The following is a 14,694-nucleotide window of genomic DNA, read 5'->3' on the forward strand; positions in this document are numbered from 1 at the left end:
CTTTTAATTCCAAAGTCAAATTTACATATAACTTTAATTTAAAAGCAGCCAGCAAGGCAGCCCTGCCTTTAAAATGACACTGGGCACCTCAGCAGTGCACCTATGCTGGGGTCCCTAAACCTACATGCCCTACCATATACTAGGGACTTATAGGTAGGTTGACTTAGCCAATTATAATTATCCTAATTTGCATATTGATTTTACACAGAGCACAGGCCCTGGGACTGGTTAGCAGAACCCAGGGCACCTTCAGAGTCAGGAAAACACCAGCAAAAAGGGAAAAATGGGGGCAAAAAGTTAGGGGGCCTCTGCAATCAGCCCTGTTTTCTTACAATCACCATACTCAGCCCCTGGGTCCTGAAAGCTGTTGCTAACTGTTTTCAGAGCTTAGTTAAACACCATGGAGCTAAGGATAGACCAAACGGTAGACACCTGCCCTTGTCAGAGGAAGAGCAAATATTTTTTCATGGGCATGTCACAGTTAGTTAAGTGTCCATTAATTTAGACACATCAATCAATCAATCATATGTTAAGCGCGCTACTCACCCTGTAGGGTCTCAAGGCGCTGGGGGTGCCATGGGGGGGTGGTGTTTACTGGGCGAAAAGCCAGGTCTTGAGCTGCTTCCTGAAGGTCAGAAGGTCCTGGGTCAGATGTAGGTTGACGGGGAGAAGGTTCCAGGACTTGGCGGCGAGGTGGGAGAAAGATCTGCCGCCCGCTGGGTACGGTGGCTGCGGGGAACGGTAGTGAGGTTGAGGTTGGCGGAGCGGAGATGCTGTGTCGGGGCATGGAAGTTGAGGCGCTCGTTGAGGTAGGCAGGGCCGGCGTCGTGGAGAGCCTTGTGAGCATGACATCAGCCAGTCCCATGGATGGAGAACACCTCTGGGACTGATTACTGTTTCCATTTTGAAACCGCAATAGAGAACTAACTGGTTCAGTTCTTTTAGATTTGCCACTAGCCATTAATTTTCTTCCTCTTCTGAACCAAAAATATATTGCTTGTAGACCCTCTAGGATGTAGCAGACACGGCTTTTTGCCTCCTTCAGCAGTAAATTCTCAGAGGTTTCTTTTAAATACTTTGTCTTACTGTGTTTCCCTAATAATAACAATGTTTTTTTCATTATTATTATTATTATTATTATTATTAATAGTATTCATACTGCCCTTATGTTAGACCTAACAGTCTTAGGGTGGTCTTCCTCAATCTTTTTGCCTGTTTGCCTCACATTTTTGCTGTATCTTTTTGTTCCCCTTAGTTTTCTGAACACTTTACCTCTGCGGACCAATGCTAAAGTGCATGTGCTTCTCCCCTAAACATGGTAAAATTGGTGTATCCGCAATTAGCATATTTAATTTACTTTTAAGTTCCTTGTAAAGCGGTATACCTAATACACAGGGCCTATGCTACTAGTGGGCCTGCAGCACCGATTTTGCCTCCTATTCAAGTAGCCCTTTAAACATGTCTCAGGCCTTCCATTGGAGAGCCTGTGTGTACAGTTTCACTGCACTTCAACCTGGCATTTAATACCTCTTTCTAAGCCTTAAACTCATGTTTTATTACATACACCTCACCCCTAAAGTAGGCCCTAGGAAGCCATAGGGCAGTGCTTAATTTGAGCCAGTGGTTGCCTGTGATTGGTACCAGCACCTAATTTTGGGTAGCAGCACTTATTTTTCTGCATCAGGCATTTACTGCATGCAAAAGACACATATGTGAAAGACGGAAGAACGAAAATCTGGAAAAGCAACACAAAGGGAGAAAGCTGCAAGAGTGAGCTGAAGGGGCAGGGAGCGGTTGTAAATGGATTGAAGAGGTCTGAGGTGGCTTTAGGATTACACTATATCAGTTTTTCCATGCTCACACATTTAATTGCAGCGGCCCCGTGTTTCAGAGGAGAGCTTTGGGCACCAGAACATTTGCATTAAAAAATTAAGCACTGCCGTGGGGCAGGGTCCCTTGTAAGTAAAAGGCAGGGCAGGTAATTTTAAGTTTTACATGTCTTGGTAGTGAAAACTCTAATTTTTCACCACTGTGAGGCCTAGTCCTCTCATAGGCCAGCATGGGAAATTCTTTAGTATAATTTTCAGCTGTAATTCCTGATCAAAAAGGAGCAGCTACATCATGTTTCATATAATTGGAAAGGTAATGGTGAATCCTTCTTACTGGTACAGTCGGATTTAACATTACTATTTTAGAAATGCCACTCTTAGAAAGTGGGCATTTCTCTGCTCTTACTGTTTTGTGTGCCTTGCACCCTGTCTCTAATACACGTTCAGAGTAGGTGACAGCTACACTTTGTGCATTTCCTCTAGACAGCCACAAACACAGAAAGGGTACGTTTAACAAAGGATTCAATTGCATTCTAATGGGTCTTACTGGGCAAGAAGGGTGGAGGGGAGCTGACACACTTCAATAGGGAAGTGTCATTCCCCACAGAAAGAAATGATGACCCCCTACTGGATGTCTGGAGCCAGGACTAAGAAGCTAGAATCTCTGTGCACTTCAAAGACCCTTCCTTGCAGTCACCCCCACTTCAAAGGCACATTTGGGTCTAAGTACTGGGTCTCTGACTCTACCAAATCAGTACACTACTGGACCTGGGAAGAACTCTACTGGAATATAGACTGCTGTGCTGTAAGGACTGCAAGTCAGCCTGGACTGACTCTTCTAAGGAACTGCTTCTCTGCTTTGCTGAGCTGTCCTGCTGTCTGCTGATCTCTGCCCGGCTGAGGACAAGAACTGAACCCATCTTCCTTGAACCCACAGTGACTACAAGGGATTGCTGACCTGCCCTCTGTTCTTCTACAGTCTCAGGGACATCAAAAACTGCCTGCAACTCTCCTGGTGCTGCTGGACTCTACCAGATGTGAGTCCTACCCTTGTCTGAGGTGCCTCCCTCCAGTCCAGGTCCTCAGAAGTGGGTTTCACATCTGGTTTCTGCAAAAACCAACGCATCATCATAACTGTGCTGATCGAAAGCCAACGGATCGCTCTTTCGGTGCCAAACCAAAAAAGGCTGTTCGACAATAGCGCAGTCACAGCCTGCGCAGCTAGACAACTATAGTCTGTGAGGTTCCACAATGACACATTGCATTCATTTCTACAGTACTCAATGCCGAAGCGGGATCTGACTGCATGGAAATATCACCACATCACCTTTGCGTTTGCTCCTCGACATTGATGCTTACTTCATACAAGTATGTCTTCAGCAGACCCTGTGTGGGTTCTGTAACAGGCCTACCCTTTGGATTTGCACTGGTCCCTCGTGACCGCCAGTGACATCCAGGTACTCTTTTTAGTTTAATCATTATAAATGTATATCTCGACTTCTGCTGATTAGTACGGTCTTTGGTCTTGTTTTACTCAGATAAATATTCTCTATTTTTTGTAGTCTGTGTGAAGTATTTTTGTGGTGTTTTCATTGTGTTACTGTGTGTGCATGTTGCACAAATACTTTACACATTACCTATTAAGTGAAGCCTGTCTGCTCTGTACCAAGGTATGAGAGGGAGAGCACATGTCAATTTAAAGTGAGTATCTGACTTACGTTGACTAGAATTGTGGTCCCTACTTGGACAGGGTGCATACCTCTGCCAACTAAAGACCCAATTTCTAACACCTTATGCCATGAACATGTACAGGCATGCCACAGTCTTTTGCAACAATAGACTAATACACCTGCAGGTGTTCAAAAGTGTACTGGTACTTTTGAATGGTTACAAAATCTTCATAAACAAACTTTCCCTCTTCTTGTTCTGTATTGCAAACCTCAATGTACCAAAAAAGCAGGGCTGTTCACCAACTTTCTGAATGCATTCTTTCGCATTTGTACACATGATAAAAAATAATGAATACTCCCTGAATTTGAACCCATAATCTTTAGAGGAAGAGATCAACACTTTGTCCATTAGGCGAGCTGTTAGGCTGCTGATTGTTCACGGTAATCAAAGTAACTCTGTATGAACATTTAAACTTTTTGCAATTCAGCAGACCTTTGTGCAAACTCATGCCAATTACAAACTTCATGCGGGGCCCAGCCGAAGCTGACCTTGGAAAGGAAATTGACCTTTAGAAACAATAAACAATAATGCTTGTATGTACCTCACTCTTTAAATAAACACACATTAACCAGCATTTACAAAAGAAATAATATAATTATGATAAATAAAACACCCAAAGTGGTCCTCTTCACAGCATATCAGTACAAGCATTTAACTTTAGCAGCAAGAAAAGAGAAAGTTGGTAATGGATTGCCCCTAGTTATTTGCGGGGTGGGTTTCTTTTTGTTGTTACTTTCCGCCTTGTGGAGCAGGATAGTGCGAAATGTACTTTGCTTTAAATATGCTGCTTTTTATAAATAGCAGGAAAAGAGACTGCATAATGGAGCCTCCTGTCTTGTAATAAAATAATTTGCCAGTCTCAATATAACGGAGTCTGATTTTTTTTATACAGTATTCATTTGTTATAGCAATGTCACAAGCTTCAGCATATGCTTTAAGCATAATATAAGACACAAACTTAATGCAAATGATTGCTTGAGTTCAATATACTTCTTATCATGTTCTGAGAGTTTTTCGAACTGTTAGTGAACTTTATTTTTTCTTATCCTAGGTACTTGGAAGAGTTATAGTTCATCAGCCGGTAACAATACAGCTTAGTTTTGCCAATCCTTTTACTGAGGCAATAGAGGATTGCCTCTTGGTGGTGGAGGGCAGTGGACTGCTCCAAAAGCAGCTCCAGATTAGGTGAGTAAAATATGCATGGTGCTTCTGTACTACCATCTGTAAAAATTAACTGCAACTGTAGTGCAAATAGGCGTGAGACAATTGACCTTCACTTAGGACCTGGCCCAGTGCTCTATGCGAGGCACTACTTGAAGCCTCACTACAATCCTCGTGGAATAATGATTTAGGCGAAATCAGGAGTGTGTGACCGAAAAAGGTTTTCAGCATTTGCAGACATTACCGCTCCATTTCACGAACGACCTGGCCTGGCATTACTGGCTGGAGTGTTCGATACTGGAAAGGTTCAAGAATAATTTGCATATGGCTAGGTCCCAACTGAGGTGGCATGTTGGGCACAAGAGCACTGAGTTGGGGTGCTACCCCGAGTGGCTGCTAGTGGTTAGATGTATAGCAAGCATTCCTCCCATCAACGTTTGTGCATTTGATGTACTGCCCTAAGTGGCAAAGTTATACCCAGAAGTGGATCCAGTGCTCACTGTGTCACTGGAACCAAGCTACACCCGACTGAAGAGCTCCAATCGGTGAAACTAGATTTGGATTGCTTGTGTTTCACTTCAGGGAGGACCTGGCCTGGGAGTTCGGGCTGAACTGTTTCAATTGGAGCAGGGGTCAAGACTGATTTACATAAGGCTGGATCCTCAAAGGGCAACAAAGAATGGTTGCGCGATTGCCAATGGTTAGACGTATTGCAAGCATTCCTCCCATCACCTTTTGTGTGTTTGATGTTGCCCCCTAATTTGCAAAGGTATTTTCGGATGTGGGCGCCATGCTCACTGTGCCACTGGAACCAGGCTCCAACTGACTGAAGAGCTCCAATTAGGCAAAACTGGTCTTGGGTTGCTTGTGTTTCGGTTCAGGGAGTACTGGGTCAAGACTGATTTGCATACGACTGGGTCCAAACAGAGGTGGCATGGTAGGCAAAATAAAGATCGGTTGGACTGCTACCGAGCAATTGCCAGTAATTAGATGTACTGCACACATTCCTACCATTACCAACCTCTCAGGTTTTTCTCTACATGGTTTACGCAAGGTAAAACGGATTGAATGCTCATTATAAAACCTCATCAATTTCAGTTTTCATGTCTTGGATTGGTGAAAAACACAAGGAATTAATACCTTGGAAATTAAGAAAAGTGTTGTGATACTGCGCCTGTAAAATATATCCCCTAGAAATATTGGTATTTACTGGGTGATGTATTATCTTTCTGGATTACCTGGGATTTGTGGGGCAGCTCTTGGTAGTCTCCTTGGTGCAATAAAGGACAAACAAAGGAGCACCTGATTGTCTGCAATATTTTGGACGGGATTGGTAGATTCAGAATCCAGCAACAAAACTAACGTGAGCTTGTATCTGGTGGCTTCATTGGCCTGTGAACTAGTGCTACACAACCCCATTGCGCTGTGACCTCTTATCTACTATAGTCACAAATAACAGACTTAGAATAAGTGTGTTGTTTAATAAGAGCAAGGCCCAGGGTCATAGATTTTACTTGTGTTTAAACAGTAGCCATTAGAGGAGAGCTGAGCAGCTCTGTCTTTCAGAGGAGTCAGCTTCTGAATTTCTCAACTGTAATGTGGGCTAAGCTGTAAGGCACGGCAATTAAGCCCTGTGATATCATAGGAAATGAAATCACAAAAGTAATATTACCAGAAATGACATCAGCCCAGCTGCCATCATTCATGGCACGGAAGAAACTATTGCATAAAAGAAAAAGGATTGTTTATGGGGGTCGGCACTAAGGTAGAGTTGAAATAAGAGCGCAAGACAAAAGAAGACAATATCCCTCCTTGTGCATTTATGTTTTATGGGGGGAAGTAGAATATGTACCTAGACTGCTGTAAATGGTAGATGAGGAACTTGCCTCATCAGCATCTCTATTAATGATTCTTTGTCCACAATGTGTACAGCACCAAATTTGAGATTCCTTTGTTCATTTATTATCTGGCAGGCATGCGCAGTTCTAGACTGGTAACCCATAGCAGCCCTGGCAAATTTTGTCAGACCAGCTCCCATAGGGTGCATAGCGAGTGAGCCTGACCACTACAATGGGGCTTGGGCGGTTCTCCCACTGAAGAAAATTTGGGATAAAATGGCAAAAACAGTCTACAGCACATTTTCATTATAAAATTAATTTTATTATTTTAATAAATGAGGACCTTACAGTGCACCAGGATACAGCAATTTGTATTGGGGCTCTCTAATGTTTCCCTCACCATCACCCTGTAACAGTGCCTCCCATCTCTCCATGCCCCCTATCTTACTTGTATTTCATTTGTTTTATAATACCTCTATTACCCCCAGGGGGTGTTAGAGCACTTTACATCACACACACATACAGAGACAATGAAACATATGTGTGTAGATCAGAGTATAGAATATGTTACATAAGACAAAGGGGACTGCAAGGTATAGGATTTACATGTCATCCATACAGGTAGCCATTTCTTAAGAGTGCTTGGTCTGGGGAAGCATAGAGTCAGGATTCAGAACATAACACTGTGGTTAGTGTTGACTTTACTAATAAGAATGTATTTCTGCTCAAATAAATCCTCTTTAGCAAAATTAGGATAATCAAAGACTGGGGAAAAAAAACATAACTTTCTAACCCGTACCATGCAGTTTGCATGTAGCTCTTTGATGGCAGTTCACAGCTTACTGTGCTAGATTATGATTGTAACGTACGCACTGCACAGTAACAAAAGGATCTCTGTGACAAAATCAGTAACCCACTGAGCATTGCACATAAAATACTGTTCTGTGATCTGCATAGTACACATTCTTTGCAGCAGGCATATTAACCCTCTGCGCTACCTCAGATGAGTCAAAACTGGCACTAGATAGAACTCCAATCTTTCTCCAGCAGGTACATTAATCACCATAGTTATCTCTGAACTGTTATTGTTGCCTGAAAACTGCTGCATATACAAGGAACTCTGCAGTGATTATCAAACTGCAACACTGCTACGAACTGCCCCCCCAGTAACAAAAGCAGCCTCAGACCCTTCCAGCATTGCAGGCAAACACCCGATGCCCGGTACGACCAGTCCGGCCTTGGGCGTGTGCACCTACAAACCACATCCAACCAGAACCAGCTACTGCCTTTCAAACTCCTCTCTCACCCACCACCAGAATAAAAAATCAGATTCACTATTGATTTTAGGCATATTTTCTACTGCTTCTAAAATGTGTTCCTCTTCTTCTGACGGTGCCTAAATAACTACTAATTTCTTCCTGTTCCTCAACTTAAAGTGCACAAGTAAAAAGTCTTCAACAATGGGAGAGATCTCGTGCCAGAGTGCATGTAACATCTTATATGTGAGTGAAGCACCTCAATGACTCCCTTCACTGCTCCTGCCCATTTGGTAAGATGGTTCTGCCTACTGCAGAATCTGAATGTCACAAGTTCAAATTTTAGTGACAGAGACTTATCTTTCTTCAGTTAATAAACTGAGTTCCAATAAAGTAATATTAACACCTGTTATTTTGTTGAATTATGCAATGAAGCACTTTACAAAAACAAAGTTTTGTTCACTTTACTTGCCTAGCACTTGCTCCTGTCTTTACTCCCTACCCATGGATTATAACATCACAGCTACAGACCCGTTGGCTGTTGGAGGCGAGCGTGAAGCTGTAGATTTGGAGACAGAGATAATAACTGCATGGCCACTGACTTTGAGGCAAAGACTGTGAAGATTACCAAGAGACCTAATGTGAAAAATTAGGTTTTTGGTTGCGGGGTTATTAACCCTTCTCAAGCAAAAACCCCAATCCCTATCAGGGTGAACCACAACAGTCACAAAATTAACCTATACTTAATTCTCTGGTAGCTTGGCGCAAAGCAATCAGGATTATCTCAGAGGAAATATGTAGAGTATTTATGCAGCACCCAAATCTCAATAAAGTGAAAACCCACCACAAGAAAAATCACACTCCATTGTAAACAACTTTTTTGTAAAGTTTAATAAATAAAATGAGAACAACAGGACAAAAATCCAATCAGTAGAGCCGGAGATATGCTGTTCTAAAGATTTAGTTTTCTGTCATGTTTCAAAACCCTTAGGGCCATATTTATGTCCTTTTTTGTGTCATTCTTCCACCTCGCAATGTAGTGCAACAGCGACACAAACCTGAAACAACATTTATGAAGCCATGATAGTCCACCTTGCTTGGCCCTACTTGGCTTCAAAAATCTCGAGTGATGTAATGCAGCGTAAAACGCAGCATTACATTACTATGCGCCAGGGAGGTGTTTCCATGGATGTTCTGTATGTGTTCCAATACATCGATGGATTTTGATGCATTCCCTGATTTACAAGAACTTGTAAACCAAAAAGATAAGCCTCTCCAGGAAAGGTGTAACAAGAAAAAATATGTTTATTTCTCCTCATTTTTCCTGTTTCTTTGTGTTCTGCATTATGCAGCACAAAAAGAAAGAGGGAAAATCATCTCAGGATTGTTTTTGGACAGGAAGGGATCCCTTCTGGCACCAAAACAATCCTGCATGCAACGTAATCACCTTTACACCCTGGTGCAAGGGGGCCTGCATTGGCGCCAAAAGAGTGCCAACGCAGGGGAGAAGAACAGGAATTTGCTGTATTGGATGAATACAGCACATTCCTGCCCTTTCCCTGTGATGCAGGGCAGTGCAGCAATATGACTTGCTGCGCGGCCCTGTGCCACAAAGCCCATAAATATGGCCTGAGAGTTCAAACTGTCCAAAACTTTGTGACCAGCTTCTTGGGGCCTACTTCCCAAACTCCTCCACTTGTGAGCAAAAACTTTGGAGCCCTCATTTTGAAATAGATCAAGTTCCAGAAACTTAGAAGAATACTTGTGAGCTCTCCTGGTGTAAGGCTAAAATGTACCCTTGGGTTCACGCTACTTAGGCCCATATTTATACTTTTTAGCGCCGCATTTGCGCCGCTTTTTGACGCAAAAACGGCACAAACTTACAAAATACAATTGTATTTTGCAAGATGAGCCGTTTTTGCGTGAAAAAATGACACAAATGCGGCGCTAAAAAAGTAAAAATATGGGCCTTCGAGTCTTTGTAGAATCCCTACAACATCTGATTCAATGTGACCCTTGCTATAGCAGTGAATTATTATTTTAGTGTGGGAACCATCGTTTATGTGTTGTATATTTCTTCTCAGAAATAGATAATCCTCTGTGTATGTGAGTGAACTTGCTTCCATACGTTCTCCTTGATGCATAAGATGCACCTGATCAATCCTGACTTGCATGAATGTGTCGATTGTGGAGTAACTCTGGTTCTTCTTAGGGCACATCTGGGGCTGTAGTCCATTTTACGATGAGAGTACTAAGGGCTTGTTTGCACTGACTAATTCATCTGAGACAAAAAGGATTTGTGCTTATGCCTTGGTCAGTTAATTGTTTGCATATTTCAGTGAGCCCTGGAACAAGACTGCAGTAGTAACTACAGAATACTAGAAAAACAATCAAGTTCATTCAAAGTATGTGATCTGGTTTACTCCGAAGTTCTTCTTCTTGCTTGGATAAGCAGTGATGTTTCCTACTGTTGGAATGTGTCAAACATATTTATGCATACTTTGCAAGTTGATAGTTGTCCTCAAATACAGTTCCAGACCGTTTCCCATTTTTATAGGACCTTCTGTTGTATTTTTCGAAAGTAATACCGAACACAATGATCCAACTGCACCTATAAAATATTCATGTCCAAGACACATATTTACATTAACTACTGAACGTGAGTTTTGGGCTCCAGCTACCCCTTGCGGCACACGACTGAAGGCTATTTTCTCGCTATCTCGTGGACTCATTGGAATCTGGCAAACTTCACTACAAAGATCTAGGGCTTAAACCCGTCTGCTTCCTATTTGGCATTCTTATGTATCATCCGCTCTGCATGTGATGCCTGTATTAAGAAATGAAAAAATGGATATCATTTATTTCCAGTTGTATACAACATTCGGCATTCGGGGCTGCATAGAGTCTTTGTGACTCAAAGAACCTCATTACAAGAGGCCCAGAATTCAGAATTCTGAGGTCTGTGGAGTTAGCATGGACCTCTAATAATTTCGCTAGAGATTTCAGCCACTGAAAGCAAGGGAGAATGAGAAATTATTAGGAGGATCAGACCCACAATTACTAATTCCCCTGGTAATTTCTTATTCATTGGATTCTCAGGGTTCAGATGGGAATACCAAATAATTCCGTATCCTTGGATTTAATGGCATCCCTCATATTGTTAACGACAGGGTTCCTAATTAACACCTCTACATTCAGGGACCTCGAAATGAGGCCTCAAATGATTTTGTATGTCTTCAGTGTCATTGAGTACCTGAGTGTGTCATCAAATACTCTGCTGCAACGCTCTGTACCATTGCCCTGCTCAACAACCCACTCACATATAGAGAGTGTGCCAGCTCCCTACAGCAGTTTAGATTTCAATTTCTATTTTCTAGCTTTAGTAATGTCTATTTCCAAAGTTTAATTTGATTGGGCCAAGTTCAGGAATGCTCCTTTTTACAGTGGAAACTTTGCCTACCATGGAAGTCAAGTATAAGAAATTCAATAATCCTGGTTCGTCTACTGTAATGTCATGGATGCTTGCAAGTCTGCAAACTGCTCAGTACACCGAGTCATGACTTATCTCGTGGATACCTAGATATCAATGTATCTTTCCTCATCTCAAGGAGCTCCACCCGGCCTATCCAAATAAGGATGTTTTCTAAGTACCTTACTAAGACCTTCAGAGCATTTTCTAGTAAATGCCGACTACTTCTGCAAAATCTCATTCAACCGTCTACTCAATCTCGGACCTCGGGCACTAAGGTCCAAATTTATACTTTTTGATGCAAAACTGCGCAAACACAGTTTTGTGTCAAAAAGTATAGCGCCGGCTTGTGGCATTCCAGAGCGCCAACCGGGTTCCATATTTATGGAATCCCGCAAGCTGACGCAAAGGGTGGGCTAGCATCTGGGAAAATGACGTTAGCTGGGTGAGGGTGGCGGTATGGGGGAAAGGGGTTTTGCACCAAAACATTATGCTAGGCTGGTTAGAGGCAAAAAAAATGCCTGTAACCAGTCTAGCGTCATTTCCTGATGCAAAACCATCCATACCACATGACTCCTGTGTTACAAAAGACAGGAGTCATGCCCACCACCTCAATGGCCAGCACAGTGGACAGGGGTCCCCTGGGCATGGCCATTGCACCCAGTGCCATGTAGGGGGGCCCATTTCAGGGCACCCAAAGGCACTTTTAAAAAAGTTTTAATGTACTTACCTCTACTTACACAACTCACTTGGTATGGGGTCCCCCCAAACCCTCTGGTGTGGGTGGGGGTGTTCCTGGGGCTTGGGGTGGGCACCTGTGGGCTCTTTCCATGGTGTTTGACCATGGAAATGGGTCACAGGTCCCCTAATGCCTGCCCTGACCCAGGCATTAAATAATGGTGCTAAGCAGGCTTAGAGCCAATATTTAATATTTAGGCCAGCTTCCCCCCTCGTGCACCATTTATGCACAGGAGGATAAATTAGGCGCTAGGAGCTTTGAGTAATTTTTTGGACGGGAATGCCTACCTTGCGTCTCATTGACTCGAGGTGGTTTCATGCATCTAGTGTCAAAATATAAATATGGAGTTAAGTTTAGAATCAAAATATAAATAGCGTCAAGAGTCAAAATATAAATAAATATGGAGTTAATTTTGTGCTGAATTTGCTTTAAAAAAATGACGCAAATCCTGCACAAAGTATGAATATGCCCCTAAGATTTTAAAGGTTCTATGTATCTCTCGCTGCAGATTCCGTGGCTGCCCCTTTGCATACCTCGCCGCTAGGCATTGGAACACCCACCATGGTGACTTACATAATGCCATACCTGAAAGCAGGGTTGGCTTTAGGACTGTGGCGTCAGTTTATTGTGGCGCCCCCCATCCCATGACCTCTTCGGTTTCACTCACTGCAATCCGCCAAATGTGCCCCTCATCTCTCTATCGCTCCACTTTCACATACATTCATGTGTAATAAAGCACTGGTAAAGGCTGGCTTTACTGATCTACTCAGCTAGCCACATAAAATATAGGGGCATATTTAAGAGCCCCTAGCGCCATTCTAACGACACATTTGCGTCATTTTTTTATGCTATTGTGGCGTTAGAGGGCCAAAAACGCTGTGCCATTTTTACGAAGTGGCGCAGTGCATGCATTGTGCCACTTTGTTTCCCTTTGCGCTACATTATGCCTGTGCCAGGCGTAATGTATGCAAAGGTGGCATTCATCTGTTGGGGGGGGCAAAACAAATGTTGCAAGAAATCTGACAGATTTCTTTGCGTCATTTTTTTCTGGCACTTTTAAAGCCTGCTCAGATCAGGCGTTAAAAGCAGGCTTCTGTTGGTTACAATGGGCCTCTGGCTGCTTTGCAGGATTAGCATAAAAAATGTTTACGCTAATCCTGCAAAGCGCCGGAACAGCATAAACAGTTCTGACACTAGTCTCCTAACTACAGCCATGTTGCACCGTATTTTAAATACAGCGCACACATGGTGGTGTTAGGGGAGCGCTAAGGGGCGCAAGAAAAGTGGTGCAGCACTGTGTGCAGCGCCACATTTTTCAAATATGCCCCACAGGTTGGTGCTTAATTTGTAAATAAAAAGGTGCTGATGCCCAAAGCCCTCTTCTTAAACTGACGGCGGCTGCAATTAAATGTGTGAACACGGAATACAGAGGCAGCATAATCCTGAAGCCATCTCGGGCCTCTTCAATCCATTTACAGTCACTGCCTGACCCTTTAGCTCACTCTTGCAGATTTCTGCTTTTTCCCATTGTGACGCTTTTTCGTTTTTCTCTTCCTCCATCTTTCCCATGTGAGTGTTTTTCTCGCACTAAATGCTTGAGGCAGAAAAATAAGCGCCGGCCCTCAAAAATAAGTGCTGGTGCTCCGCACCGGAAACAACAAGCACAAATTAAGCACTGCCATAGGGACATATTTAAGAGCCTTTAGTGCCATTCTAAAGCCACATTAGTTTCATTTTTTACACTAATGTGGCGTTAGATGGCCAAAAACGCTGCGCCGTATTTGCGAAGAGGCACAATGCATGCATTGTGCCACTTTGTAACCCTTTGTGCTACATTATGCCTGCACCAGGCATAATGTATACAAAGGGGGCATCCCCCTGCTATGGGGGGGGTAAAAAATATTATGCAAAGAAATCTGTCAGATTTCTTTGAGTCATTTTTTTCCAGAACTTTTAATGCCTGCTCAGAGCAGGCATTAAAAGGAGGCTTACATTGGTTACAATGGGCCTCTGGGTGCTTTGCAAGATTAGCGTCATAATCCTGCAAAGCGCTGGCCTAGCGTAAAATATTCTGACACTAGTCCCCTAACTACCGCCATGGTGAGCTGTGTTTTGAATTTGACGCACACATAGTGGCGTTAGGGGGTGCTAAGGGGTGCAAGAAAAGTGAAATATGGCCCATAGTTCTGTTTTTTGCAGCAGGCATATTAACCCTGTATGCAACTTTATGTTGAGTCAAAGCTGCCACTAGGCAAAACTCTCATCTCTCTAGCAGGAACATTAATCACAAGAGGCATCTTGACATTTTAATTGTTTCTTGAAGGCTAAACGCACAAGAAACTTTTCAGCAGGTTCTTTTAAATCGCAAGTTTTGGAAGTTATTGCTAAACACAGCGCGCCCGTGAGGTCAGCGCCCTGTGCGGTCACACCGCCCAAAAGCTGGCCTTGCTGAAAGCATCTTCTGCAAGAAGTTAAAAAATGGCTTTTTAAAGCTGATTACTTTTTCTAACCCTGTCTTAGGTTTGCTGTCTCAGCACAAGAATGCATCCGCTTTGGGCTGCTGTTGCACTTAAAAAAAAAGTGTTCGCTGATTCACCTGTTTCGATCTTGGTTCTCCCAGAGAGCCTATTTCCTGCTTCCAGGACCCTCTAGGTCAAGGCATTGTGCATCA

At 43.0% G+C, this 14,694-nt stretch overlaps 1 protein-coding gene across 1 annotated transcript in view; it reads left to right on the top strand.

Annotated features, from left to right (window-relative positions):
• Positions 1-14,694, top strand: part of TGM5 (transglutaminase 5) — a 219,939-nt gene that overhangs the window by 201,715 nt on the left and 3,530 nt on the right. Inside the window, exon 12 of the mRNA XM_069243577.1 lies at positions 4,612-4,745. Within this exon, the coding sequence (XP_069099678.1) occupies positions 4,612-4,745 (134 nt within the window). The remainder of the gene's footprint in view (positions 1-4,611; positions 4,746-14,694) is intronic.

Source organism: Pleurodeles waltl, chromosome 7 (assembly GCF_031143425.1).
Source record: "Pleurodeles waltl isolate 20211129_DDA chromosome 7, aPleWal1.hap1.20221129, whole genome shotgun sequence".
Lineage (NCBI taxonomy): Eukaryota > Metazoa > Chordata > Amphibia > Caudata > Salamandridae > Pleurodeles > Pleurodeles waltl.